Here is a 27953-nt window from a genome sequence, read left to right on the forward strand (position 1 = left end):
TTCCATAAGTTATTTTAAAAGTAGAAACCAGATCTCATCTACTGGTTTGACCACCAAAATAAAATCAATGTTTCATCTGGGACCTTGACCAGGGACCTCTATTCAAACTGTCTGTCTATTGCAGACATGAGCAGAGACAAATGGCATGCCAGGACCTAAATACCTCCAAGTGGAGTCAAATTGCCAAACTGATTGGACAAGAGAGGAGGAAGTTGCCATCTTCTGCTTCTCTTCTGCAGCATGGAGGGATTGAAAAATGTCTCCTGAGTAGTCGTTGACTATCATTGTAACTTCTTATCAAGGGCCCTTGAGATTTGGGGAAGAAATGTGACAATGCTTGAGATTTGGGGAAGAAATGTGACAATGATGTGTGTGCGTGAGTGTATGTGCGTGTGTGTAGCTAATCCTGACTGTACTGGTCAGAGTGTTTTCAGATGTCAGAGCCACATCAAGTGACAGAAGAATCTGTGTGTTGACATGTGTTCGGAGGGCACTAATGATCTAACCTGTGTTTCCTTCATTGTGTAACCCTAATACTTATGGTCATGGTTGGTTTGGGTTATTTTATAGTCTATGAAATGTAAGGAACAATCATAATAAACTACTTGAGGATGCTTTTTAATTAAAGAGACATCCAAATGTAGCAAGAAAAAAATACTCCTTTCTAAACCTCACTTTAAATTATTTACGTTTTTTTTAATTTTTTTAATTCATTTATTCACTTTAGAGAGGAGAGGGAGAGACAGAGAGAGAGAAGGGGGGAGGAGCTGGAAGCATCAACTCTCATATGTGCCTTGACTGGGCAAGCCCAGGGTTTCGAACCGGCAACCTCAGCATTTCCAGGTCGACGCTTTATCCACTGCGCCACCACAGGTCAGGCTATTTACGTTTTTTGAAAACCAGGACAGCTTAGCTTGAGATTCACAGCTTGTTCATTCATTAGAAGTCTATTCATATGTCACCTCTTTCAGAATGAGCAACCGCAACTTGTCAAGTGCCTACCACTAGCATTACATATCCTGTCTCCTTTACTCTTCACACAATACCCTGAGGTAGGTATTTTGCATGGAAGGAACTGGAACTCACATTAAGAAATATGCCAACATCACCTTCATAATAAATGGTTGAGTCTGGTTCAGCACAGATTCAGGTTATGTGAAGCCCATGCTCTTCTGCTACACACTGCTTCCTCTCTGCACAGAGTCCTGCTGGGCTTCCCAGGTGCAGTCTTGGACAACCTTCACAACGACCCTTTTCCCACTCTTATAGTTTCCACATTGCCTGATCCTGAGTTCCCGGACTGGGTGGGCAGGGAGGCTGGGGGGGGTTGTTTCTTTCATTGTATTCTTAGTAATTCATACTGTTGCTGACATGTATTCATTGACAGGTGTTCGATGACTGTAGAAATAGATGACTGAATGAGAACACTTATACTTCCTGGAATTTTGAAGAAAACTTACATTTGAAGTTGGAAGCAAATCAAAAATTTATCTAATACAAAATTGCCAGAGGAATTGAAGCTCAAAGAAGACAATGCATATGTAAAATGAATAACAGAAATTTGAACTTCAAATCATGTAAAGGTAGCGTTGCATGAAAAAAAATGTCAACCGTAGTGACTTCATAATTGACTTAATACTATTCATTATTGCTTTTGGGAAATCATTCATCTGAAAGATTGGAATCAAATCTTAGACTCTTCTCAAAATCAACCTAATAAAAAACACACCTGGATCTCAGGTGGACTAAGAACCTGGGCTTTGAGCCATATATACATTTCACCCAAGGTAGTGGCCCTGTCACCTGTGCCCAGCCTGAGTGAGGTGTTCTATTACACATTTCACAGCTATGTTGTTAGTCTGTGGGGCTGTATGCCATTGATCAGGAATGAAAATAATCCCTTCCTCTCTCCTGACCCCTCCCGCTGTCTGTTCATTCCAGCCAGACTTGATCTGCCAAATGTGCTGTCACAACGCCTCCCCAGAGCTCACCTGTCAGGCCTGACCATGGACCTTCAAGCTTCCTTCCTCTCCATTCAATCCCCAGCCCACACACACTTCTTCCAGGTCAGTTTGTCAACAGAATCAAGAGACCTATTCAAGTTCTCCAAAATTTGTTACTTTATTTCCAAGTGGTGATCTATAGCCATGTTTTCCTTTCTTTACGTTAATTAAGAGTAGCCATGTCAGATTTTATCTCTAAAGAACTTGACCTAATCATTTCCTTTCTCAAATGTCCTGAGGAGTTCTCCCTGATCTCCAACAACAGATGAACTCATTGGGCTTCATAATTGGATTCTTCTATTGACTTCCTCTTGTGTATTTATTCTTAAAGTGATAATCTCATAATATTACTATTTTGTTATTTTTGTTTTTCTCTTTCACAGCTAACCTGACCCTAGTATTAACTCTTTAAAAGTTTTACAGTGAGGCCCTGGCCGGTTGGTTCAGTGGTAGAGCATCAACCTGGCATGCGGGGGACCCGGGTTCGATTCCCGGCCAGGGCACACAGGAGAAGCGCCCATTTGCTTCTCCACGCCCCCACACTCCTTCCTCTCTGTCTCTCTCTTCCCCTCCCGCAGCCGAGGCTCCATTGGAGCAAAGATGGCCCGGGCGCTGGGGATGGCTCCTTGGCCTCTGCCCCAGGCTCTAGAGTGGCTCTGGTCGTGGCAGAGCGACGCCCCGGAGAGGCAGAGCATCGCCCCTTGGTGGGCAGAGCGTCGCCCCTGGTGGGCGTGCCGGGTGGATCCCGGTCAGGCGCATGCGGGAGTCTGTCTGACTGTCTCTCCCCATTTACAGCTTCAGTAAAAAAAAATACAAAAAAAAAAAAGTTTTACAGTGATTGCATAAAAACCTGTCCTTTAACAAAACCATTCTCCCTTCATCCATCCCAACTAATTTGTTTGAAAAGGGTGACATGTCATAGAGGAACGGGAGAAAATAGTATTCATGCACTTATGTACTGGGTAGCCCTAGGGGGGGGGGAGGCACCTCTAAACTCTGAAGTGCTTATGGAATGTGTTTCAGTGTTCTATATGTCTTATTTTGGTTGAGAAATTCTTGTGCAGAAATTATACTTAATAGGAAGACATATTCATGATCAGGCAAATTATTGGCGTTTGGTTGACAAATTTGCAGTGATGATTTTCCTAGTTCGTGATACACATGGAAAACATTTGTCCCAGATGCATGTTTTCTCCAATTGAATGATGTTAGCTTCCCAAATGCTAAATAGTTTCATGCATACTGTTGGTCATATATAGGTATTCCAGGCTTTCATTTATTTCCTGGAAGTAAGAGTACCTATTACTCCAAGCCAGCTACTGGTCAGGCCTGTGCTGGCCAATATAGTAGCCATTACCATATTTGGCCACTGAGCACTTGAAATGTGACTAGTCCAAATGAAGATGTACTTTAAGTGCAACATGCACAACCGATTTCAAAGACTTGCTATGGAAAAAAGAATGTAAGATATATTGAGTACATGTTGAAATGCTGATATTTTGAATATCTTACGTTAAATGTTAAAAACAAAACAAGTGAAGCTTGTTTCTTTCTACTTTTTCTTTTTTTTTTTTTTGTATTTTTCTGAAGCTGGAAACGGGGAGAGACAGTCAGACAGACTCCCCATGCGCCCAACCCCGGGATCTACCCGGCACGCCCACCAGGGGTGACGCTGTGCCCACCAGGGGGCGATGCTCTGCCGAGACCAGAGTCACTCTAGCGCCTGGGGCAGAGGCCAAGGAGCCATCCCCAGTGCCCAGGCCAACTTTGCTCCAGTGAAGCCTTGGCTGCGGGAGGGGAAGAGAGAGACAGAGAGGAAGGAGGGGATGGGGGTGGAGAAGCAAATGGGCGCTTCTCCTATATGCCCTGGCCGCGAATCGAACCAGGGTCCCCTGCACACGAGGCCGACGCTCTACCGCTGAGCCAACGGGCCAGGGCCTCTTTCTACTTTTTAAATGTCACTACTAGACAATTTTAAATTTCATATATACTTCACATTGTGGCTTGCATTATATTGGTCAGAAAATGCTAGCTTAGGTGCTTCATACACTTAGAAATGAATGAATGAGCCAAGCTATTCTTTCCTGGTCTTTGAGGACAGCTGATAATAGTCCACCAGGAAAAAAACAAATAAACCTAGGGTTTAATAGGAATGTAGTGCAATTCAACCCAATCTTCTCATTTTGTAATTGAGAATACTGAGTCCCAGAGAAATCTCATGCCTTATGCACTACCCTCTGAATAAAGACAGGAAAGCAAAATGTTGATTCAATAACAGCACTTCTCTGTCATCTTCAGCAGAAAATGCCTTGAGGAGTGTGAGGCCAGTGGGCAATGGGGGAAGGTCACGTGAGGAACCAGACCCGGGAACTTGGGCTGGGACCACCCACACCCATGCGAGCCCAAAGAAACTTTCCAGGAGCCCTTTGGAAAAGAGCGACTGGTCAGCCAATGAAAGCTTTTGCTATTACACACTTTGTGGCTACGCCCTTCCTTCTTCCTCGGCAGGGAAATACCTTACAGGGAGGATGCCAGAGTATCCAGGGACAAGCACCTCAGACTCTAGAGTCCTATTGAGTCATCTACCATTCTACTTGTTACAACTGTCTCAGACATAAGATTTCAATTAATTCACTCTTTGCAACTGACCAGAGCTGTCCAAGACAGACACCAGGCTGAGCTACATGTAGGAGGGACAAAGCTGGGCTGAACAGAGAGAGATCCAGGATGGACACCTTAGGACAGTGGGACATTGTGACATCATCAGTGATGGTATTGGGTGGTTTCCCATTGCTGGTCCTTCAGTCTCAGCTGTTACTGCAAGTCCATTCCTCTACCATGAGTGTGAAACAGCTAAAATCATCAGACCCACATGTACCTTGAGGTGACAGACTGGCTCTGGTAAATATTCCCATTCACCTACTTAGCAGGGGACCTACTGGAATACTGCTCTGGTTGGCCCTTTTGTGTGAAGAGGACAATAGTGCCCAGTTTCCTAGGGACAGTCCTTGAATTTCATCCCTTTGTCCTGTTTAAGGATTCCTCTTTAAATGGTTCAGAATGTGAGGGAGAAAGTCCCAGGCAGTCAGTGATTTCCTCAGCTTCACCGGTAATGCTTGTCAGAAAGGGGAGAGCCAAAGGTTTCCCCTGTTCTGGTGAGTTTGGCATGAATTTGGGACTGTGATTCTGTTAGACTTCCTGCAGCTACACTGGGCCCATCCCTACCCCTGATGCCTACTCCTGTCTACTTCACCCTTAAAAATATTTTACTCTTACACATTTATAAATAGGTAAGCTTGAATTCAACAAGTACATTTATGTGAATGTTGGGCAAAACTGAGTCCACCCACGTTAGGTGTGGGAAGGTAGGGGCTGTGCATCCCAAACGAGTGCCCTTGAACTATAACAGTGTATACATAATTACCCACAGGCTTAATTTTAGCTAGATGAACTACCAGAAATGTTAGCAATCTGTCTTTTCAGATTACTCCTGCTCTTTTTCTTTGCTAAAAGACACATTTTAAAACTATGGAATTCTTGGTTTTACATGTTTCCTTAAACAGAATTGCTACAATTTCATCAGTGAATATATTTAGCCTAAAATTAATTTTTAAGGATCTGAGTCAACAATTATTTTTAAATAGTTGCATGTTTTACCTTGAAAAATAACACTGTCTACAAATACTCTATATTAGTTTATGTAGCTAGAAGTGTACAGTGAATATATGTAAGATTTCTCTCTATATGTACACATGTACACATAGATATGTGTGTGTGTATATATATACACACATATTTATATCTACTTATCTATCATCTATGGAGAGAGGGAGAATGAAGATAGTGAATTTTAGCTAGATATTTTCATCTTCTTATTATTGAGACTGTCACTACAGAAAATAATCTTTACAAATTCTGTACTTAAAACAACCTCCAACCCTTAACTTAAATATTTGAAAACTCATGACAAAAAAGTACTATGAACATGTTAATGAATAGTCTTTATTTAATCAAATCTTGTAATTTATACTTTATCTGCAGGACTTTTCCATTTTAAAAATAATCAGGACATTTTAAACAAATATGTTACTCTCACCCAGTAAAAATGATTGAGTAATAATTCTCCATTTCACATTTAGTACTGTAGCTTGGAAGTGTAGTGATGAGTATAGTTGTCACTACATTTATCATATGACCATAAGGATAAGATACATCTGCCAAGGAGGACAGACATTCCATTACAATAACAAACAATATAAGTGCAGTCTTAAGGCAGATTGACACATATAAAACTTAGATATCTTCGGCCCTGGCCAGTTGGCTCAGCGGTAGAGTGTCAGCCCGGCGTGTGGAAGTCCTGGGTTCGATTCCCCGCCAGGGCACACAGGAGAAGCACCCATCTGCTTCTCCACCCTTTTCCCTCTCCCTTCTATCTATCTCTTCGCCTCCCGCAGCCAAGGCTCCATTGGAGCAAAGTTGGCCCCGGGCGCTGAGGACAGCTCCATGGCCTCTGCATCAGGTGCTAGAATTGCTCAGATTGCCTCAGAGCAACTCCCCAGAGGGACCCAGCATCACCCCCTGGTGGGCATGCCAGGTGGATCCCGGTCAGGCGCATGTGGGAGTCTGTCTGTCTGCCTCCCAGCCTCATCTGCTTCTCACTTTGGAAAAATACAAAAAAAACAAAAACAAAAAACAACCCAAACAAACAAACAAAAAACAAAAGGAAATGGTATATTCTTTCTTTTTAAAAAATTTATCCAACCATTACCATGTAGCGTGTGTGTGTGTGTGTGTATATATATATATATATATATATATATATATATATATGTCATACGTACTAGGCACTCACTTTAACACTGAAAACTCAGAGATGTGTGCAACTGGGTCTCCGGCCTACAGCAGTACACAGTCTGGCAGGGAAGGTGGTCATGTAGGCAGATGATTATCATATGATGTCATAAGCTCAACAGAAGTATATACAAGGTGTCACAGAAATGTTGGAATCCAGGAATGAGGTCAGGAGACAATCACAGAGGAAATGGCCTTTGAGTTAAATAGGAGGTCTTGGTAGGAAATACAGTGTGGTGGTTGAGAGAATAGGCTCTGTATCCGCACTATTTGGGTTTAAATGCCAGCTTTGCTACATACCAGTGGAGGAACCTGAGGCATGTTATTTAACCTCCTGTGCTTCAGTGTCCTCCTATGCAGAATGGGCATAATCATTGGGCATAGCTCACAGGGTTGATGTGAGTTAGTATGTATCATGGGTGTAAAACAGTGCACACACATGGAAAGCCCAGTGTTAGCTAGTATGTTGGGGGTAGCAGAATGAAAGTAAGGAGACATGAAGGAGTAGGGCAGGCTTGGATTGTTAAAACTGACATATGAAGAGCATTTATGTGGAAGGTAGTGGGAAATGGCAAGGTGAGTGGACAAATTGTGGAGAGTGAGCCTATTGGCCACACCATAGAGGCTCATGTTTATGGGGCCACTGCAGTAATTTAAGGAACCAATTCAGATTTGTTTTACAGAAGACAACTCTGGAGTAGTGGGGAAAGGATAGAGGCCAGAAGATTAGTTAGGAGGCTACTGATAAAATGAGAAGAGATATGATAAAGGTTTGGCTGAAGGATGGGTAGGGTTGAGTGCAGATTCAAAGTTATTTAGGAGGTAAAATTGAGTCCTAGTGGCCAATTAGATGAAGGGAGATGAGGTAGAAGGAGTTGTGGATGACTCTTAGATTTCTAGTTTGGATGATATGATAAAAATATAGGAGGAAAAGCAGGTTTGGGGGATAAAGTTTTGGATTTGTCAAGACTGATGAGCCTCTGGAATGTTCAAAATTAGTGCTTAGACCTGCTACTCAGGAGCTGGAAGTCAAGATTTAGGACTCACTCCTGAGATAAAGGTAGTAGTTGACACTGTGGGAATGTTAGTGAGAGCATGGCACAGACTGTATATGGGAAGAAATTCAGAGATGGTTCTGGAAAGCCCAGCTTGGAAGAAACAAAGAGCTGAGTGAGCAGAGGAGAGTGGTCACAGGGGAAGGAGGAAATGTGGAAGTGGGTCACGGAAAATGATGAAGAGGAAACCTGGTGTTCAAATGCAGGAGAGAGGTCAAATAGAATGAGAACTAAGAACTGTCCAATGGAATTGGCAATTAAGAAAAAGCTTAAGAAAATCCATGACCTATTACCTCAGTGGAATATTACAGTGTAGAGAGAGAGAGAGAGATACAGTACAGTGAATTGTCTTCATTAAGACCCTAGATGTCAGTTACTATTTCAAGTCAAATGGTAGGTAAATTACTGGTCCATGCATGTGGTCTGGCTTCAGGTTTGCTTCATGAGGCAGATCTGGCCTTTCACAGAGCTGATTTCCCAGAGCCTAGCAAGGAGCTTGGAACATTAGTACATGCCCACTAAAGACCAGTGGAAACAATAGATGAACATCTGTCTTGGTAGAGTCCTGAGAACTCCTAATACATGCATCACTGGCTCCAGGAAGCATTAGGAGGCCTCCAGGAGTTGCCAAATTTCTGTTGCTTTGATAAGAACTTCAAAGTCATGAAGCTATAGGTAGCTTACTTATACTTGTGTTGGAAGGCAGGGGGTTGTTAGAGGTGAGGTTGATATACTCGCGTTGATTCTGATCTGAAACACATTAACTTTTGGCTGATTCTTAGTTGTGATTTTCTGCTGTTTGCTTTATTATCTCTTTTCTTATTTCGTATATGAGAAGTGTCTAATCTTTCCGGTTGGATAATCAATTTCTTAAGGTCAAGGACCACTCCAAAGTGTCTTTTGTACTGCCTGCAGCAAACTTGTCCACTTGACCCTCAGCTCAGAATCCTATTACCCTTATCCTCACTAGACCTAGAACCAAGGATACATCAAGCCTGGACTGACTATGAACCTGATGTCTATCAACCATCAGTGAAAAAGTGTTATTTTGCCTGACCTGTGGTGGCGCAGTGGATAAAAGCGTCGACCTGGAAATGCTGAGGTCGCCGGTTCGAAACCCTGGGCTTGCCTGGTCAAGGCACATATGGGAGTTGATGCTTTCAGCTCCTCCCCTCCTTCTCTCTCTGTCTCTCCTCTCTCTCTCTCTCTCCCTCTCCTCTCTAAAAATAAATAAATAAATAAAAAATTAAAAAAAAAAAAAAAAAAAAAAAAAGAAAAAGTGTTATTTCCCAAAACTTATCCTAGGAAGGTTGAACTGATTGGATAGTTACAACAGTCAGCTGCATTTAAACTGCAACTTCCATCACTAGCCTTGAATGCCCGTCCTCCTCACCTGGAATCCGAAGGCCAGAGTATAGCCTACTGGTCTCTACGTGACCATTTATATCTGGGAAGAGCCTGTGCCATACTTAAATGGTACTACAATACCTGAAGGCTAGACTAAGGTCTCCTCTAGCATGTCCACGTGGGGGACCTGATGCAGTCCAGATACTGGAACTTGGGGGGCGGTGTAGAAGAAAACAGGGGGGTGGTGATTGATTGATTTACTTATTTTTTTTGTATTGATGGGGCGGTTTGGGGATCTAGCGCCTCAGTCATATCCCTTCCAGTCACCCCTAGCCGCTACTGGCCACCGCTCGTGCCTCCCGGAGCCCGTGCAGACACGGCTGGGCGGTCCGACGGCGGAAGGAGCGCGTAGGCAGCGGAGGTGTGTGTCCGCCCGACCTACCCCGCCGCGGACAGCCAAGCGCGGCGGGAGGATGTCGGCGCGCGGCGGGCGTCTGTCGCCCCCTCCCCCGCCAGCGACCCCCCAGCCCCCGGGAGAACCCCGCGCTCCGGGGAACCCCTGCATGGGCTCCCGACAAACGTCCCCGTTCCTCCGCCTCTCCCAGGCCCAGGGCTGCCTCCTCGGGCCGCGCCGGGGCCGCCCCGCACTGCGCATGAGCGGGAGCCCGGCGAGCCCGTGAGAGGAGCCGCCGCCGCCGCCGCCGTCCATTCGCTGCGGAGCCGGAGGAGGAGGGGAGAGGCCTGGAGGACACCAACATGGTGAGGCACTGCGGCCGCCCGCCCGCCCGCCCCGCCGGCTCGGGGCCGGTGGCGCCGCGCACCCCCGTCCTGGCGGCCCCTCGGCCCGCGGCGACCCCGCCGGCCCGAGCTCGGCCCGCGGCCTCCGTCCTGCTCCCCGGCAGAGCTCTCCTCCCCGCCTTTCCCTTCCTCCTTCGCCCCTTCCCGCCGGGCGCTGCCGCTACGCGAGAGCCGAGGAGGCGGAGCGGAGCCGGGCCTAGTCCGGAGCCCCGGGGAGTTGGGGGCGCGGGCAGCGGCTCGGTGCCCCGGCGCCCCGGTGCCCCTGGCCCCGGCGGGGCGCGGGGGGGGAGGAGGCGTCGGCGCGGGGGGAGGGGATGGGGCAGCGGCCCTGCTCCTGCCCGGTCCCCTTGCCGGCTCCATTGTGTCTGGCCGGGGTCCGGGGTTCCGGGTGAGGAGCTTCCCCCCGCCCCGGAGCCGGGGCTTTCCCCTCCGCCCGGCCGGGGAGCAGGGAAGACTTTCCCGGAGCTCCTCTCCCCCCTCCGCTCCCGGCCCCAGCACCCCTCCAGTGTCCAGGCAGTGTTGTTCGGGGCGGGGTACCAGCCCTTTCCTGTCTCCATCACCCCCGCGATGCGTCCCGTGCTCTGGAGCAGGAGTTTCCCTGGCCAGTTGCTGGAGGTTACGTTTACTTCTCGACTGAGAACACGGGAGACGGCCGAGCTCGGGGGACGAGGAGGGAGCGAGTACGGAAGTGCAACCTGTTCTCATTTCACAAAATTAGGAGAAACAGACATGCTACGTTTTGAACACATATTTTATTTGCTTGGGGTGGGAGGAATAATTGCTTTATTACGCCAGTTAAAAAGACCATTTGTGATTTTTAAAAAACAGTTTGTCAGGTTATTCCCATCTCCCTTTTTGTTGGGGAAAAATGTCTTACAAGTTTAAATTTTGGCAATTACGTACCTGATTCTGTTGGACGCTTTGTTTTTCAGAAGCGATGCTTGGCATTATAGTCCGAGCATGAGTTGAATTCCATGCAGGTTACTGTATGAATAGACAGTAAAAATGATATTGTCCGTTGGCTCATGGGCAACATAAAGGCCTCTTTGAGGAGGGTGTATGCGTGTGTGTCTGTGTTAAGGGAATGCCCCAGTGTCTTTTGTTTTTAGTTGGTCTAATTTCTGCCGAATAACACTTATTTAACCCCAGCCTTTAACTTGGCAAAATTTTGGTGTCATATATGAACAATATGGTTTAGTTTGCCATACATTCAAGGTTTATATTCTATGGTTAAGTTCCATAAAAATTTACCGTTTGTAAGAAAACTTTGCCATCAAGTACAGGTCAGTGTTTGGGTTGATAGTACAGTGTTCTAAGATCCACTAATCTAAGAATTAGTTTCCGATGTCTTACTTTGACTGTCACAGACATTACTCCTGAAGTTTCCAGACTCTTGGCATGTAGATGGGTAGTCACCTAAAGTAATGAGATGTGATTCCCTGGTAAACATGGTGGGAGCACTGAAGATGGGGTCTGTTCTCAATAGTCTCCCAGTGGGCAGCATCCTGTGGAATCCAGGTTCCTGATAACGCTAGTGAAACTGTTCAGGAATTCAGGCTTCAGGTGGTTCATATGAGAGTTCAGCTTGGATTGGAGCTTGTAAACTTCTATCCTTTTGTTAATATTAAATAGCTAGTTTTGGAATTTAGCCATAACTCATCCAATTATACCGATAGTGACAAGATATTATTAATTTAAAACACTTTCTGTGGCTAAACTCAGATCATGTCACTAGAATTGTCTTGGTATGCCCTTGTTAGTTTAGAAACTAAATCACCGTGGACCCTAATGGAAGTTAATCCATAAGAATTTTTTAATTAAGAAATTTTTCCTTACAAGTTTTCCTAACATTTGGGCTAATGTTAGTTTTATTTGTTTTGTTTTGTTTTTGGTGTGTGTGGTGTGCAGCTAGAGTACATGTTACTGTTCATTGTAGGGCAAGCTTCAATGATGGGATAATCTGAAGAATTATTATGTATAAGAAAAACCGAATTGTTCAGCTAACTTTTAAAAATAGTTCTAAAAGTAGACAATATTCTGTTACACCGGAAAAATCTTTTAAAAAGCTCAAAATTTCTGGGGGTTTCTTACTTGTAAGATGACAGGATTGGATTTGATGATTTCTAAAGTTACATTCAGCTATAAAAATTTTGGTTATAATGATTTTTATTTGAGGTGTGAGAAGTGTGTAGACTGTAACCTACTAGCTTTTTGAGTCAGACCATCACAGACTTTTTAGAACTGAAATGACTCCAGAGATTATTTTATTTACTTCTCTTCCCTTTTACAGAAGAAGAAATTGAGGATCAAAGAGGTTTTGAGATTCAAGGTTGCAAAATTGTTGCAGAACTGAAACAATTTTCTCCTGGCTTACTATTTCCCCCACTATTTGTGGTACATGCAATCTTTTAACTCAGTGAAACCTGGAAAAATGGCTGAAAATTGATTTGAAAAAATATATACTACTCATCTAACCAGGAAAACCCATATTATAAATGAATACATTAAATAACAAAATTCACATTAATGGATGATTAATGATGCTAATTACTGTTTTTAATGGTTCTTTTTTAATGTGTGACTTTGAAATTTAAGATTGTATTTTGAACAAGTACCAGAGTTTCTAAGTCTGAATGAATGTAAGCCTGCTCAGGGTTGTCTCTTAAGAATTTGTTTAACATTATTTTGCATATATGTTTTTATGTAAATTAAAGGTAGACCTTATTTAATTTTGATAATTATTTATCAAATACCTTCTATGTTCCAGGCATTGTTCTTAAATACTTGGGATATGGGTGTATATATATTTTGTTTCACTGAATGATAAAAATCCCTCCTCTAGTGAGAGTTACATTTTTGTAGTGAGGGTTACATTTTTGTAGAGAGAGACACATACTAAACATAGTACATCTTTTTCTTCCTTGCTATGCTAGAAGGTGTTAGTGCTATGGGAGAAAAGCCCCGTTAGGGAGGGGAGGTGAGAATGCTGGGGCACAATGGAAATGGGGCTGCAAAATGATGTCTGCATCACTGATGAGGTCAGTTTTGAGCAGACTAGATATGAAGAATTAAGCCTTGCAGAAATGTGGTGGTCAGAAATTTGAGGAACGTTGAGACTAGTGTGGCTGGAGCCGTTTGTATGTGAGAGAGGGGCATGTTGGGCGTTGGAACAGATGAGGTATGAGTGGTGAGGAGGGGAGGTGGGCATGGTGAGCATTGAAAGGATACTGGGTTTTTATTCCAAGAGAAATGGGAAGCCATTCAAGGAATCTTAGTGGTAAAATAGACCTTGTTTCTGTGTCCTGTAGTGTTTGTTCTATTGCAATATTAATTATTTTTCAAGCAGTTCTTGAAGATACCAAAACCCACATTATAATTTTCTTTACCATTCTGCTTCTGTGAGTTTTCAATTCTATTTAAGACTGTCGAGCCCTGGCCAGTTGGCTCAGCGGTAGACCGTCAGCCCTGTGTGTGGAAGTCCTGGGTTCGATTCCTGGCCAGGGCACAGAGGAGAAATGCCCATCTGCTTCTCCACCCTTCCCCCTCTCTTTCCTCTCTCTCTCCTCCTCCTGCAGCCAAGGCTCCATTGGAGCAAAGTTGGCCTTGGCCTGAGGATGACTCCATGGCCTCTGCCTCAGGTGCTAGAATGGCTAGATTGCAGCAGAGCAACACCCCAGATGGGCAGAGCATCGCCCCCTGTTGGGCATGCCGTGTGGATCCCGGTCGGGCGCATGTGGATCCCCGTCAGGCGCAAGTGGGAGTCTGTCTGCCTCCCCCAGCTTCTCACTTCAGAAAAATACAAAAAAAAAAAAAAAAATACTGTCAAGTTTACCTAGTTAAAACACAACAAGTCTCTTTCTTAGATTGCTTTTGAATATGTTCTAGTAGTTTTTTTTTAAACTCTTTATTTTATTTTTTTACAGAGACAGAGAGAGAGAGTAAGAGTGGGGGATAGACAGGGACAGACAGATAGGAACGGAGAGATGAGAAGCATCAATCATTAGTTTTTCGTTGCGCATTGCGACACCTTAGTTGTTCATTGATTGCTTTCTCATATGTGCCTTGACCATGGGCCTTCAGCGGACCGAGTAACTCCTTGCTTGAGCCAGCGACCTTGGGTCCAAGCTGGTGAATTTTTGCTCAGACCAGATGAGCCCACGCTCAAGCTGGCGACCTCGGGGTCTCGAACCTGGATCTTCTGCATCCCAGTCTGATGCTCTATCCACTGTGCTATCACCTGGTCAGGCTGTTCTAATAGTTTTTATGTAGGCGTTTAATGACTATAGGCAGAAAACTGGGCCATTGGAGAGAAAGAAGTACTTAAATATTTGAGAACATACTGTCTGCTGGTCAATTTACCACTGTTATTTTATTTAATCTCCATTCCAATTTGTGCAATAGATACTGTTATCTCCTTTTAACATAGGTGGCAATGAGTGTTTATCAGTTTTAAAATGACATGACCAGGGTAAAGAGGTAATATGTAGCAGGGCATGGGTTAGAAGCTTGCTCTCTGATTAAGCATTTTAGCCCTCCCTTTAACACACACACACACACACACACACACACACACACACTGCCCCAAACAAAAAAACCCCAGCAAGCACCCTTTTAGTTTAGGTGTAGAATTTTTTATTAGTTTCACTCCCGATTTCTTCCTTCTATTGCATAGTTTCCATATATAGCCAATCTGATTTAAACATTTAAGTAATTGAAAATTTTAAACTCTTTTGGTACATATAGTAAAAAAGCTGAATGTAAAATTAACTCATTGTGGTAGTAATTTTTTTTTTTTTAAAGAACTCTTTTTTTAAATATTTTTTATTTATTGATTTTTTTAGAGAGAGAGGAGTGAGAGAGAGAGAAGGGGTAGGAGCAGGAAGCATCAACTCCCATATGTGCCTTGACCAGGCAAGCCCAAGGTTTTGAACCGGGGACCTCAGCATTTCCAGGTCGACGCTTTATCCCACTGCGTGCCCATTTTTAAATTTTGAAACAGCTGAGCTCATTTGAGTCAAGTGACCCTTTTTAGTATGGCCTCCTAGGTTGGGTCCCCAGCATAATGAAAATCAGTGAGAAAGCCCCCTTTTAAGTTTCAGTATATGTTATTGTGATAGTGTTAGCCATGACATTTGATGAAGAGAAATAGTTCCAAATAGGATTCAGTTGCTTTGTGGACACAAACAAGCTCTTGAATAACCTGCTGACTATCTAGTTCACCTCATCACTTCAGGTGTATAGATATCCCCCACCTAAGAGAAAGCAAAAACAGAAGGGGGGAAAATGCCACTAAAGCATCTTTTATCACTTTGTTGAACCCGTTTATGTAATTAATACCTAATCAGTGATTATGCTGCTTGTTTGCATTGCAAAAATTTAAGAGATTCTCTTCTAAAGAGTTCTTTTCCAAAGAACTTATAGAACTTGAGAAAAGAACTCTTGCATTACACGTTTGAATCTCTCAACACTGGACATAGTGTTCAGCAACAGAAGTAAGTTGACATGGCCCATACCTTTGTTGTATTTTTCATTTCAGTAAACATTTAGAGTGCTTATTACTCATAGGAGTCTCATATTTCTGGACTTAGGATTTGAGTAGTTAGTAAATCTTAGAATTAGGATATTTTATTTTTAAAGGATTGTTCTCTTTACTGAAACAAATATCACATCTAATCATTATAAATTCTTTAATAGTAGAACTTAAAAGTCTCATTTGATTATTTTTTTGTTGTAATCATTTTGTGGTTTGATTTTTTTTCTTTTAAAAAGAAAAAAATGTATATAAAGAAGAGAAGCAAATTTAAATTAGCTACCTTGACCGGTAGAAGTTGAAGCAGTAAGTTTGGGAGAATGAGTTGAAATATGATAGCTAACACAAGTATTTTAAGTAGGTGATTTCTATCCTGTTGTAGATAAGTACGAATTAGCAAAATAACTTTTAAGTAATCAAAACAGTCTTCTTTAAACCAAAATCAAACATTCCATTTACAGTGGTATATTTTGAATAATATAAATAATTCTGTGGGTGGGGAAGAGAAAATCCTTTAAATTTTCATTAATAGAATGCATTTAAAAAAAAAACCTGGTAGAGCCTGACCTGTGGTGGCGCAGTGGATAAAGCGTTGACCTGGAAATGCTGAGGTTGCCGGTACAAAACCCTGGGCTTGCCTGGTCAAGGCACATATGGGAGTTGATGCTTCCAGCTCCAACTCCCTTCTCTCTCTCTCTATCTCTGTCCTCTCTAAAAAAAAATGAATAAAAAAAAAAAAATTAAAAAAAAAACAAAAACAAAAAAAACCTGGTAGAAAGGTCCTTTAAAAACATACAAAACAAGTTTGGATCTTATAAGTACATATATTTTCTGAAATACTTTTTCAAATGAGTTGCCATCATATAAAACATCATTGAGGCCTGACCAGGCGGTGGCGCAGTGGATGGAGCGTCGGACTGGGATGCAGAGGACCCAGGTTCGAGACCCCGAGGTCACCAGCTTGAGCATGGGCTCATCTGGTTTGAGCAAAAAGCCCACCAGCTTGAACCCAAGGTCGCTGGCTCCAGCAAGGGGTTACTCGGTCTGCTGAAGGCCCGCGGTTAAGGCACATATGAGAAAGCAATCAATGAGCAACTAAGGTGTTGCAACATGCAACGAAAAACTAATGATTGATGCTTCTCGTCTCTCTCCGTTCCTGTCTGTCTGTCCCTGTCTGTCCCTCTCTCTGACTCACTGTCTCTGTAAAAAATAAATAAATAAATAAAATTAAAAAAAAAAATTAAAAAAAAAACAAAACATCATTGAGTATAATAATTCTATTGTATAATATTCCATATTTGACTTGGTATAATAGTAGTATAGTTCCTCTTAAAGGAGAGGTCATTTTAACTGTTATTCAGAGGGCAGGAAGTTTACAGATGAATGAATGGTACGAGCAACACACCTAACCTTAAGTGATGATTCTAAACTGGAGATTATCATTTAAGAGAATATAGAGTGGTTTTGTTTTGCTTAATACTTGAATTTATACACATTTGCTTATATTTTCTAGCTATAACCTGTACACGTATTTGTATTTTCCTTTGTGTTTCAAGTCTTCTCATTGGGAAAGGAAACCCTTTCAACGACTCCTAATTTGCCACCTTTGTACATTTAAAGCTGTAGATTATTGTCCTACTTTTAAAAAACGGATAGGACTACAAACACATTTTTCTTCCTGTTGAATTACTTATCTTATAAATAACCTATCTCTTTCTCCTCCTTCCCTCTCCCTCTTCTTCTCACACACTAAAAACTCTAAAGGGAAGTTCCATCCCTAAATTAGCCTTTTTAGTTAGGTTGTGAGGGAATGCTTAATGGAAAAATTTTAGTCAGAATATATGTTGTTTACATGTGAAAATATGTGAATATTGCTCACAATTCACTTTCTCTCCAGTACACACATAATTAGTCACTGGTTGCACTTTTCCGTTTCCCCCCCTCTTACTTGATGACAGTGTACATAGAACAAATGAAAAGGCCATGCCTTGAAGTTAGGAACCAGGCTGCTGTTTTTTAGGTATGTGTGTCATCTCTAGATAAATTGAGCATGAGGTTTGGTTTCCTCACTGGTAAAATGGAATCAGTGATAACCACCTTGCATAGTTGGCACACAGTAGGAGCTCAGTGTTAGTCGCTATATTTTTAATTATGGTTATTCTTTCTTTACCATTTATACAAAATTTCTTTTTCTCTGGAGTATTCTACTTTGCTTCATTGACTTGTAAAGAGTACTTACTATGTGCTAGTTACAGTTCTAAGAGTTTAATCTGAATTAATTCATATAACCTTCACACCCTGTTTACAGATGAAGAAATTGAAGTATACAGATATCAGAGATTAAGTAGTTTTCCCGAAGTCACACAGCAGTTAAGAGGCACAGGGAGGATTAAAATCTTCCCTGTCTGGTTTGAGAGTCTATACTCTTCACTAATCATCTATTGCCTTTCTGTGCAGGTGGTAGGAAGGAAGATTTCCAGGAAACATAGGTTCTTAGCCTTGCTTTCATTTTTTTTTTTTTTTTTGTATTTTTCTGAAGTTGGAAATGGGGAGACAGTCAGACAGACTCCCGCATGTGCCCAACCGGGATCCACCTGGCATGCCCACCAGGGGGCGATGCTCTGCCCGTCCAGGGCATTGCTCTGTTGCAACCAGAGCCATTCTAGCGCCTGAGGCAGAGGCCACGGAGCCATCCCCAGCGCCCGGGCCAACTTTGCCCCAATGGAGCCTTGGCTGCGGGAGGGGAAGGGAGAGACAGAGAGGAAGGAGAGGGGGAGGGGTGGAGAAGTAGATGGGCGCTTCTCCTGTGTGCCCTGGCCGGGAATCAAACCCTCCTGCACGCCAGGCCAATGCTCTACCACTGAACCAACCGGCCAGGGCCAGCCTTGCTTTCTTATAGAACTTTGCTCTTAAGTGAAAGTCTTTAGAAGTAGGTAGTCTTGTTAGTTGAAGTGATTTTTCTGCACTTTTGACCTATAATCTATGGGGAGGCTTTTTATAGATGAGTGGTTTGGGATATGTATTTTAACATTTGGCTTTATCTACTGACTGGTATGTATTGTATATGGAAAGTATGATTTTTTGGACTTAAATTAGTTCTTTTAAGTTTCAGATGAAGTTAAGTTGTTAATCATATGGAAAACATGAGAATCAACATACAGAGCTTTTAGTGAGATTTATGGGTGATCATTACAGTGTTTGATTTTTAAAACATTGACTTTTGTGAGATGAATACATCATCTCCTGAATAACTAGAATTAAGTCAGAAAATTCCTTTAAAAATATAAAGGCTTTGGTAACTTTATAGCGTTCAGACTGAATTTGAAACTTAAGGATGAGAAGAGGAAAATTTAGAATAATCAAAATAATAAAATGGGTCTTAATTTTTTTGCTTTAAGAAATACTACTTACCCATTAAAATTGTTTCATTTGAAATTGTTAGGACTTATTTAACTAGAAAATTATTTTCCATGTTCATTGTATTTCTTGAGATACTTATAAATGGAATTTAACTTTATGATCATTATTATTTTTTACCATAGAGCCTTTCTGAGTCCCTATTTTATCACAATTGACTTTGTAGATTCAGTGGTAAAATATACTTAACTTTTTTTTTTTTTTACAGGGACAAGAGAGAGTCAGAGAGATAGATAGGGACAGACAGACAGGAACGGAGAGAGATGAGAAGCATTAATCATCAGTTTCTCATTGTGACACCTTAGTTGTTCATTGATTGCTTTCTCATATGTGCCTTGACCGCGGGCCTTCAGCAGACCGAGTAACCCTTTGCTTGAGCCAGCGACCTTGGGTCCAAGCTGGTGAGCTTTTTTTTGCTCAAGCCAGATGAGCCTGCGCTCAAGCTGGCGACCTTGGGATCTCAAACCTGGGTCCTCTGCATCTCAGTCCGCCGCTCTATCCACTGCGCCACCGCCTGGTCAAGCTATACTTAACTATTTATATGATTCTTGGTGACATTCAAAATACTTGTCTGATTTTTTTTCTAGAAAACCTATTGTTTTAAATGTGATTTTTATAGTTCTTGGATAAAAAAAATTGCAAGTGTGTGATAGATTTAAGTATTAAATAATATCTACTGATAATTGTATTTTTATTTTATAAAGATGAGCAAATAAGAGCTGCTTACTGCTCAGATTATGATAGTACGTACTTCTAATTTTGGTAACCTTTGCTACAATTGTAATTAGCTTTCTAGTATAAGAGACAGCATTTTTTTCCCTTTCTTACCTCTTTTTTTTTCTCTCTTCTTCTCTTCTCCTTCTCCCTCCATTCCTCTCTCCCCCCCCCCCTTTTTTTAAAGTTTGTTACTTACTGATTTTAGTAAGGCAGAGAGAGAGAGAGACAGGACCATGAATCTGTTCCTGTATGTGCCCTTACCAGGGATCAAACTGGCAACCCCTGCACTTGGAGATGATGCTCTAACCAACTGAGCTATCTGGCCAGGGTCCCCCTTTTTTGCTAAAATAAAAAAATCAGAATATATCCTGTATTTTATACATTTTACATACCAGTATTGAATTTCCTTGAAAATTTGATGCTATTCTAGATAATTTTCACATTTAAATACTAAATATTGTATTGCCTAATTTTATTTAGTGACCACTTTAGTTCCTTTTAAATAGGCCCTAAGTAAATGGCATATACTGCAATTGAGTGCTGACTTTAGTTGTCATATGTTTTTGGTCTTAGGAAGATTCCCCAACTAGGTTTATTGTAGAAATAGAAAAAGCCCATATGTTTTTCTTCCACTTGAGTTTCTGCCCATCCTCTCATCCCTTATGAAATAATTCTTTGCTGGTTAGATACCCTTTTTCTCTTCCATAGTTGATAGAAATTTAAACCTTTGATGTTATATTCTCAAAACACCTTGCCTGGTGCCCCTATAAGACCTGGGAATAGGGGATGGGAGTGTTACAGCTCTCCTAAATAGGCTTGGGAAAGGGCAGGTCAGTGTAGTCCACTCCAGGTTTACTCTAGGACAGCCTTTGAGGCCACAGAATTGAGTGCATCCTCCTTAGTAGGAGAAGAGGTGTTAAGATTTTTATTCTAGGTACAGAGAGTAGATAAGAGAGAGACATATGAGCATGTGTGATATGTACAGGAAGGGGGTGAAGGGTACTGATTAGACTGCAGGAATGAGAATGGTTTTTTTTATTTTTATTTTATTATTATTATTATTTTTTGTATTTTTCTGAAGCTAGAAACGGGGAGAGACAGTCAGACAGACTCCCGCATGCGCCCGACCGGGATCCACCCGGCACGCCCACCAGGGGGCGATGCTCTGCCCCTCCGGGGCGTTGCTCTGTTGCGACCAGAGCCACTCTAGCGCCTGGGGCAGAGGCCAAGGAGCCATCCCCAGCGCCCGGGCCATCTTTGCTCCAATGGAGCCTCGGCTGCAGGAGGGGAAGAGAGAGACAGAGAGGAAGGAGAGGGAGAGGGGTGGAGAAGCAGATGGGCACTTCTCCTGTGTGCCCTGGCCGGGAATCGAACCCGGGACTTCTGCACGCCAGGCCGACGCTCTAACACTGAGCCAACCGGCCAGGGCCAGGAATGAGAATGTTTATTACCGCTTGGCCTGTACTGTCAGTTCTCTGCCAGGTATTGCTCATTTGCCTCTGTGGTGTTGGAAATGAGCAGCTGAAGCCCTTTTTCTTAAAATAAATTTATATTGCCCATATACTGGATATTTAAACCAGTTAATAGTGCACATTTACCTATACATAGACATTATTACATAAACATTTTTCAAATAAGATATGACATGGAATTTGATAATTTATTTGTGTAATGTTATTAGTTTGTATGGATAAGATGATTTTTTAAAAATCTTTGTTCCCCAATTTTCTAATATCTTGCTAACAGGAAATCATTAGGAGAATGAACAGCTCTTTTTGCCTTGCAGAATTGACTTATGCTGTGTTTTTCCTTCTCTTTAGCAAAAGTGATTCAAGTTTCAGGGAACAGTGTTCTGGATTTAATATTATATAATAAAACCCCAAGAATCCTGATTCTTGCCTCCAACAGCAATTAGGAGAATGGAGGAAAAATTATACAAAAGAAGTTGTATCAGGTTTAATTAAAAGTAATTTCCAGGATGTGGCCTATAGTTGTTAATACTTCTTGGTTAATCTCCAACACTTTATATAACATTATATAGTGATCACTGATGATCACAGTGACCCTTATGTACTTCCCTGTTCTTTGAAGACTAAAATGTATGTCAGTATATTATATCTCAAGGAAGAAAGGTATACACATTTAAAAAATTTAATAACAAAAGTTGAAATCAAAGTTGTTTCCTTTCAGTTAAAGAGTATATTAAAATAAGACAGGTACATTCCACCTGATCAGTTGGTGGCGCAGCGGTGTTGACCTGGGACCATGAGGGCCCAGGTTTGAAACTCCGCGGTTGCCGGCTTGAGCACAGGCTCATCAGGCTTGAGCATAGGCTTGCTGGCTTGAGCGTGGATCATAGTATCATAGTCATGACCCCATGGTCGCTGGCTTGAGCCCAAAGGCTGCTGGCTTGAAGCCCAAGGTCACTGGCTCAGCTGGAGCCCCCCCCCTTCCCTCTCCATCAAGGCACATATGAGAAAGCAATCAATGAACAACTGAAGTGCCACAACTATGAGTTGATGCTTCCTATCTCCCCTCCTCTCCTCATAGTTTCCTTAGGATTTGATTTCTATGTTGGTTTGTTGTAATTGAATAAGTCTTTAGATTTTTTTCAATAGGGATAGACATTTAAGAGATGTGTTGTATAATTGGATATGAATTACTGGTGTCCAGAGGTGGTGGTAGTTATTAGTGAAGTATCAGAAGGTTAGTGAATTTATAGTTTTTTTTTTTTGTTTTTTTTTTTGTATTTTTTGAAGTGAGAAGCAGGGAGGCAGAGAGACAGACTCCGGCATGTGCCCAATCAGGATCCACCCTGCATGCCCACCAGGGGTGATGCTTTGCCCATCTGGGGTGTTGCTCTGTTGCAAATGGAGCTGTTCTAGTGCCTGAGGCGGAGGCCATGGAACCATCCTCAGCACGCGGGCCAACTTTGCTCCAATGGAGCCTTGGCAGCAGGAGGGGAAGAGAGAGAGAGAAAGGAGACCGGGAAGGGTGGAGAAGCAGATGGGCACTTCTCCTGTGTGTCCTGGTCGGGAATCGAACCCGGGACAGCCACACGCCGGGCTGATGCTCTACCACTGAGCCAACCGGCCAGGGCCTATAGTTTCTTAAATTTAATGAACAGAGGTTGAGATTTTAATCTGTAATCCGAGCAATAGCATATTTACAGAAAGAAAAGAGTATGGTTGGCAGGTCAGACTCCAGGGCATAAATGTTTTTCATGTTTGATTTTGTGTAGTATTATTTTTATTCTGTGATAGGTAGAAATATATCTTTGGCAGTTCTTTTCCTGAAAATTTTAAAAGGCTTAGAGTATGTACAGCAAATAGTTTGGTTTATGTGAAGATTACTAACTCTGATTCACAAGGCCTTTCTGTTCTTATTCCATTTCCACTAATAATAACCTGGGTAATTTTCTTTTTCAAGTTTTTTCAAATGTCTATTTTATTGATTTAGAGAGAGAAGAAAGGTGTGCACGCAAGTGAAAGGGGGAGAGAGAGAGAGAGATGGAGATAGAGGGAGGAACAGTGATCTGTTCCAATATGTGCCCTAACCGGTGATTGAACTCACAACTTCTCTTTTGGGACGATGCTCTAACTAACTGAGCTATCTCACCGGGGCCAGAACCTGGGTAATGTTTGAACAAATTCCTTAACCCTCTGGGTCTGTTTTGTCATCTGTACAATCAGAGGGTTGAGGTATGTAATCTGTTAGTGTTGCCAGAGCAAATATTCTAGGGTTTTCAGATGTGTTGCTTATACTACAGAACCGCTGTGTCTATTAATGTGTGCCTTACACACATGCTTTTCCCTCCATCATTTGCAGTAGTAGCTCAGAAGAATCCAAGTATTTTGCTAAGTGGTGGCATTAGAACTTGTGAGGGAGAAGAATGAGAGTGGGAGGCTGACTTTCCACAGGAGATCAGGTTGGGTGGGAGGGGAGGGAGAACATGGTCCTTGGTACTGGGAGAGAGAAGATGGCCTATTTCCCTGCTTCTTTTTGCTTAGGGTCCAGGTCAGATGAGGAATGAATCAATGTAACACAAGGCAAGTGAGAAGAGGTTATTACAGTCGAGAGGCTGTTTTGAAAGAGCCTATACTAGGCTCAAGCTAAGGGAAAGAGGTGATTCTTTCAGGGGAAAAAGGCAGAATCTTAATCATATTACGTTGGTTGGAAGGATGCACGGTACTTATTCATATTTCAGGCCTTCTGATTTGAACGAAAATATGAAATTGAACACCACCAGGAAAAATGTAGAGTAATCATAGTCTGTTGCTCTCTCACATTTGCTTAAAAAATAGCAAGAAAACAAGGGAAGTGGGGTTGGGAGGAGAATTGTACCCTGTATCTTTTATACTGGGCTTTAGGACTGCAGCAAACACCTGTAAATCTCATTGTTACCCAGGGTCATTTGACTGTTTTGGCTGGCTAGATAGTGTGAACTTCTTCTCCACTACTCCTTATATATATAGTGCGTCCGTAAAGTCATGGTGCACTTTTGACCGGTCACAGGAAAGCAACAAAAGATGATAGAAATGTGAAATCTGCACCAAATAAAAGGAAAACCCTCCTAGTTTCTGTAGGATGATGTGGCAGCATGTGCACATGTGCAGATGATGACATACCACCGTGTATACAGCGGAGCAGCCCACGGCCATGCCAGTCGAGATGTGGACAGTACAGAGGAAAGTTCAGTGTGTTCTGTGGCTTGCTAAATTCAAATCCGTGACCAAAGTGCAACGTGAATATCGGCACATTTATAATGAAGCGCCACCACATAGGAATAACATTACTTGGTGGGATAAGCAGTTGAAGGAAACCAGCAGTTTGGTGGAGAAACCCCATTCTGGTAGGCCACCAGTCAGTGACAAGTCTGTAGAGGCTATACGGGATAGCTACCTAAGGAGCCCTAAAAATCTGTGCGTGAGCCCACATCAAACTGCACTGAATAGGTATGAAACTGGGAAACTGGGAAAGTTTTCCTTTTATTTGGCTTAGATTTCACATTTCTATCATCTTTTGTTGCTTTCCTGTGACCGGTCAAAATTGCACCATGACTTTATGGACACACTGTATATATATACCTTTAGAACACTGTGCGTGGTCAAGGTCTTGAGAGTAGCTATACTTCCCTCTACAGCAGGGGTCGGGAACCTATGGCTTGAGAGCCAGATGTGGCTCTTTTGATGGTTGCATCTGGCTCACAGACAAATCTTTAATAAAAAAATAATAATGTTAAAAATATAAAACATTCTCATGTATTACAATCCATTCATTTCCTACCGCTCATGTTCATGGTTGCAGGTGGCTGGAGCCAATCACAGCTGTCCTCCGGGACACCACCAAATTTTTATTGGATAATGTGTAACCTACACGGGTCGTATGGCTCTCACAGAATTACATTTTAAAATATGTGGCGTTCATGGCTCTCTCAGCCAAAAAGGTTCCCGACCCCTGCTCTACAGCCTTTATACATACTCTCAGGATCCACCTTTGATGGTGAATTTCCTTTGCCTTTGTTCTAGTTTCTTTTCCAAAATGATACTAAATTTTGTTTTAGATTTTTTAAAATGTCTTTCTGATTAATAGTAAATCAAAAATAAATTTTGAGCTATAATGTTTTAATATATGAGGAAAAAATATTGCTGAGAATGATTAGTCAGGCATATAGAAATACTTAGTCTTCTGTGATTTTACATAGTATTTCAGTTTATTTTCTGGTTTCAATAGAACAAGTTGAAATCATCGCAGAAGGATAAAGTTCGCCAGTTCATGATCTTCACACAATCTAGCGAAAAAACAGCAGTAAGTTGCCTGTCTCAAAATGACTGGAAGTTAGATGTTGCAACAGACAATTTTTTCCAAAACCCTGAACTTTATATACGGGAGAGTGTAAAGGGATCATTGGACAGGAAGAAATTAGAACAACTGTACAATAGATACAAAGGTGAGTGTTTACTTGTATCTTTAAATGTTTTGAACCAGGTGTTCCAAAGTTACATGCTGCTTATGAGAAATAATATGTAGAACATATGTATTTGTGTGTATGTGTGTATAATATATAGAACATATGAAAGGGATGAATATCTCAATAGAGCTCTGTAGAACTTAGTTAACTTCAAAAGATCTAAGAGAAATTACCACTAAATTTCTTTCCCCTAAAATTTCTTCTTAGCCTCTTTATTGCTTCCCCCTTAATTCTTTCCCCGTGATCAAATTTGAGAATGGGGTTTGGGGGAACTGGTTTTCTTTCCTCATTTACTAAAAACTCAGCTGAACTAATTTTAAGGAAACCTGCATGATAATTTTAATAACCTTAAGAGCTTAAAAGTAATATACACTTTGAAATAGTTAAATAATACATAATAGATGACTAAAGAAAAAGTTAATAATTGTTTCTCCATCTTTTCCTTATTTATTCTCTTGAGGGACCCAGTATTTAATTCTGGTGTGGATTCTTCCATGCCTTTTATGTTTATGCAGAAATGTGTATAGAGTTTTAAATTTTTTTTCAAAATTGGAATATTTTATGTATAATTCATGTCCAAAATAAAAAAGCCATTTTTTTTTATTGCTAGAGAGGTTAGCAGATTACATTTGACAGCGGTGTATGAATGCCTGTTTCTCCTTGTATTTTTCATTACTTAAAATTTTTGCTGTTTGTTAAGTAAATATTGATTTTTTAAAAATTTGAACAACAGCTATATTGTCAAGGTTAGGATCAAATTGCTGAGTTTATGGTTTCTTTGATACTCTAAAGAAGTGATTGCTGTGGTAAAATGAACTTTGTTTTAAGAGGAAAATGAATTTTGGTACATAATACTGTTAATTTAGAAAGCCTACTTAAAATTTGAGTAGGTTCAGTAAAAATCCTTTATCACTACAATGTCTGACTTTCTGAATGTATATGATTATGGGACATTTTTCATATGAATAAATGTGACTTTAGAAATCAAGTGTCTATATATACAGGATGGGGCAAAAGTAGGTTTGCAGTTGTTCATATGGAAAATACAATGATTAAGAAATAATGCCCTGGCTGGTTTACTTAGTGGATAGAGCATCATCCCTGGTATGTGACATCCTGGGTTTGATCCCTGGTTAGGGTACACATGAGAAGCAACCATCTGCTTCTCTTTCCCTCCCTTTCCCCATTCTCTCTCTCTTACCCTCTTATAGCCAGTGGTTTGGTTGGTCTGAGTGTCGGCCCCTGGTGCTGAGGATAGCTTGGTTGATTTGAGCATCAGTCTTGGACAGGGGTTGCTGGGTGGATCCACGGTGGGGTGCATGTGGGAGTCTGTTTGCTATCTCCCCTCTTCTCACTTTAAAAAAAGAAAAGAAGCCCTGGCTGATTGGCTCGGTGGTAGAGCATTGGCTTGGCGTGTGTATGTTCGGGTTCAATTCCCAGCCAGGGCACACAGGAGAAGTGCCCATCTGCTTCTCCACCCTCCCCCTCTTCTTTCTCTCTATCTCTCTCTTCTTCTGCTGTCAAGCCTCCATTGGAGCAAAGTCCCAGGCGCTAAGGATGGTTCCATAGCCTCTGCCTCAAGCACTAGAATGGCTCTGGTTGCAATGAAGCAGTGCCCCAGAAGGGCAGAGCATCGCCCCCTAGTGGGCATGCCAGATGGATCCTGGTCGGGCACATGCAGGAGTCTCTCTGCCTCCCCACTTCTCCCTTCAGAAAAATACAAACAAAAAAAAAGAAAAATAAAAAAAGAAAAAGAAAAAGGAAGAAATAATAATACAAAAATAAACTGTGTTTCACATATTCACAACTGTAAACCTTCTTTTGTCCCACCTTGTATATTTTGTTCATCTTAAGAGTGTTGTTTTGAGGGCAAAGTGGCTTTGAATATTATAGCAGGAAAATATTTGGTCTGTTGAGATCATTTTTTAGTTTTAGGAATAGCATAATAAAGTATGGCATTAATTTAATATTGCACTGTTATTTATAAAGATCCTCAAGATGAAAATAAAATTGGAATAGATGGTATACAGCAGTTCTGTGATGACCTGGCACTCGACCCAGCTAGCATTAGTGTGTTGATCATTGCGTGGAAGTTCAGAGCAGCAACACAGTGCGAATTCTCCAAACAAGAGTTCATGGATGGCATGGCAGAATTAGGGTGAGTATATAACTACCAAGGAATTTAGGTACACTGCTATGAGAATTACTGTGGAACTGAATCATGTTATGTGTTTTTAAATATAAATTTATAAATGTACCAGCCC

At 41.8% G+C, this 27953-nt stretch overlaps 1 protein-coding gene across 2 annotated transcripts in view; it reads left to right on the forward strand.

Annotated features, from left to right (window-relative positions):
• The first annotated feature begins 9775 nt into the window (after positions 1-9775).
• DCUN1D1 (defective in cullin neddylation 1 domain containing 1) overlaps positions 9776-27953 on the forward strand; it is a 37490-nt gene continuing 19312 nt past the window's right edge. Inside the window, exons 1-3 of one of the 2 annotated variants that reach the window (XM_066241178.1) lie at positions 9776-10015; positions 25452-25668; positions 27679-27847. In XM_066241178.1, coding sequence (XP_066097275.1) covers positions 10013-10015; positions 25452-25668; positions 27679-27847 — 389 coding nt within the window. In that variant the 5' untranslated portion in view covers positions 9776-10012. Of the gene's footprint in view, positions 10016-10581; positions 10735-25451; positions 25669-27678; positions 27848-27953 lie in introns of those variants that run through there. The other variant, XM_066241179.1, reaches the window with a different exon arrangement.

Source organism: Saccopteryx bilineata, chromosome 8 (genome assembly GCF_036850765.1).
Source record: "Saccopteryx bilineata isolate mSacBil1 chromosome 8, mSacBil1_pri_phased_curated, whole genome shotgun sequence".
Taxonomy (NCBI): Eukaryota; Metazoa; Chordata; class Mammalia; order Chiroptera; family Emballonuridae; genus Saccopteryx; species Saccopteryx bilineata.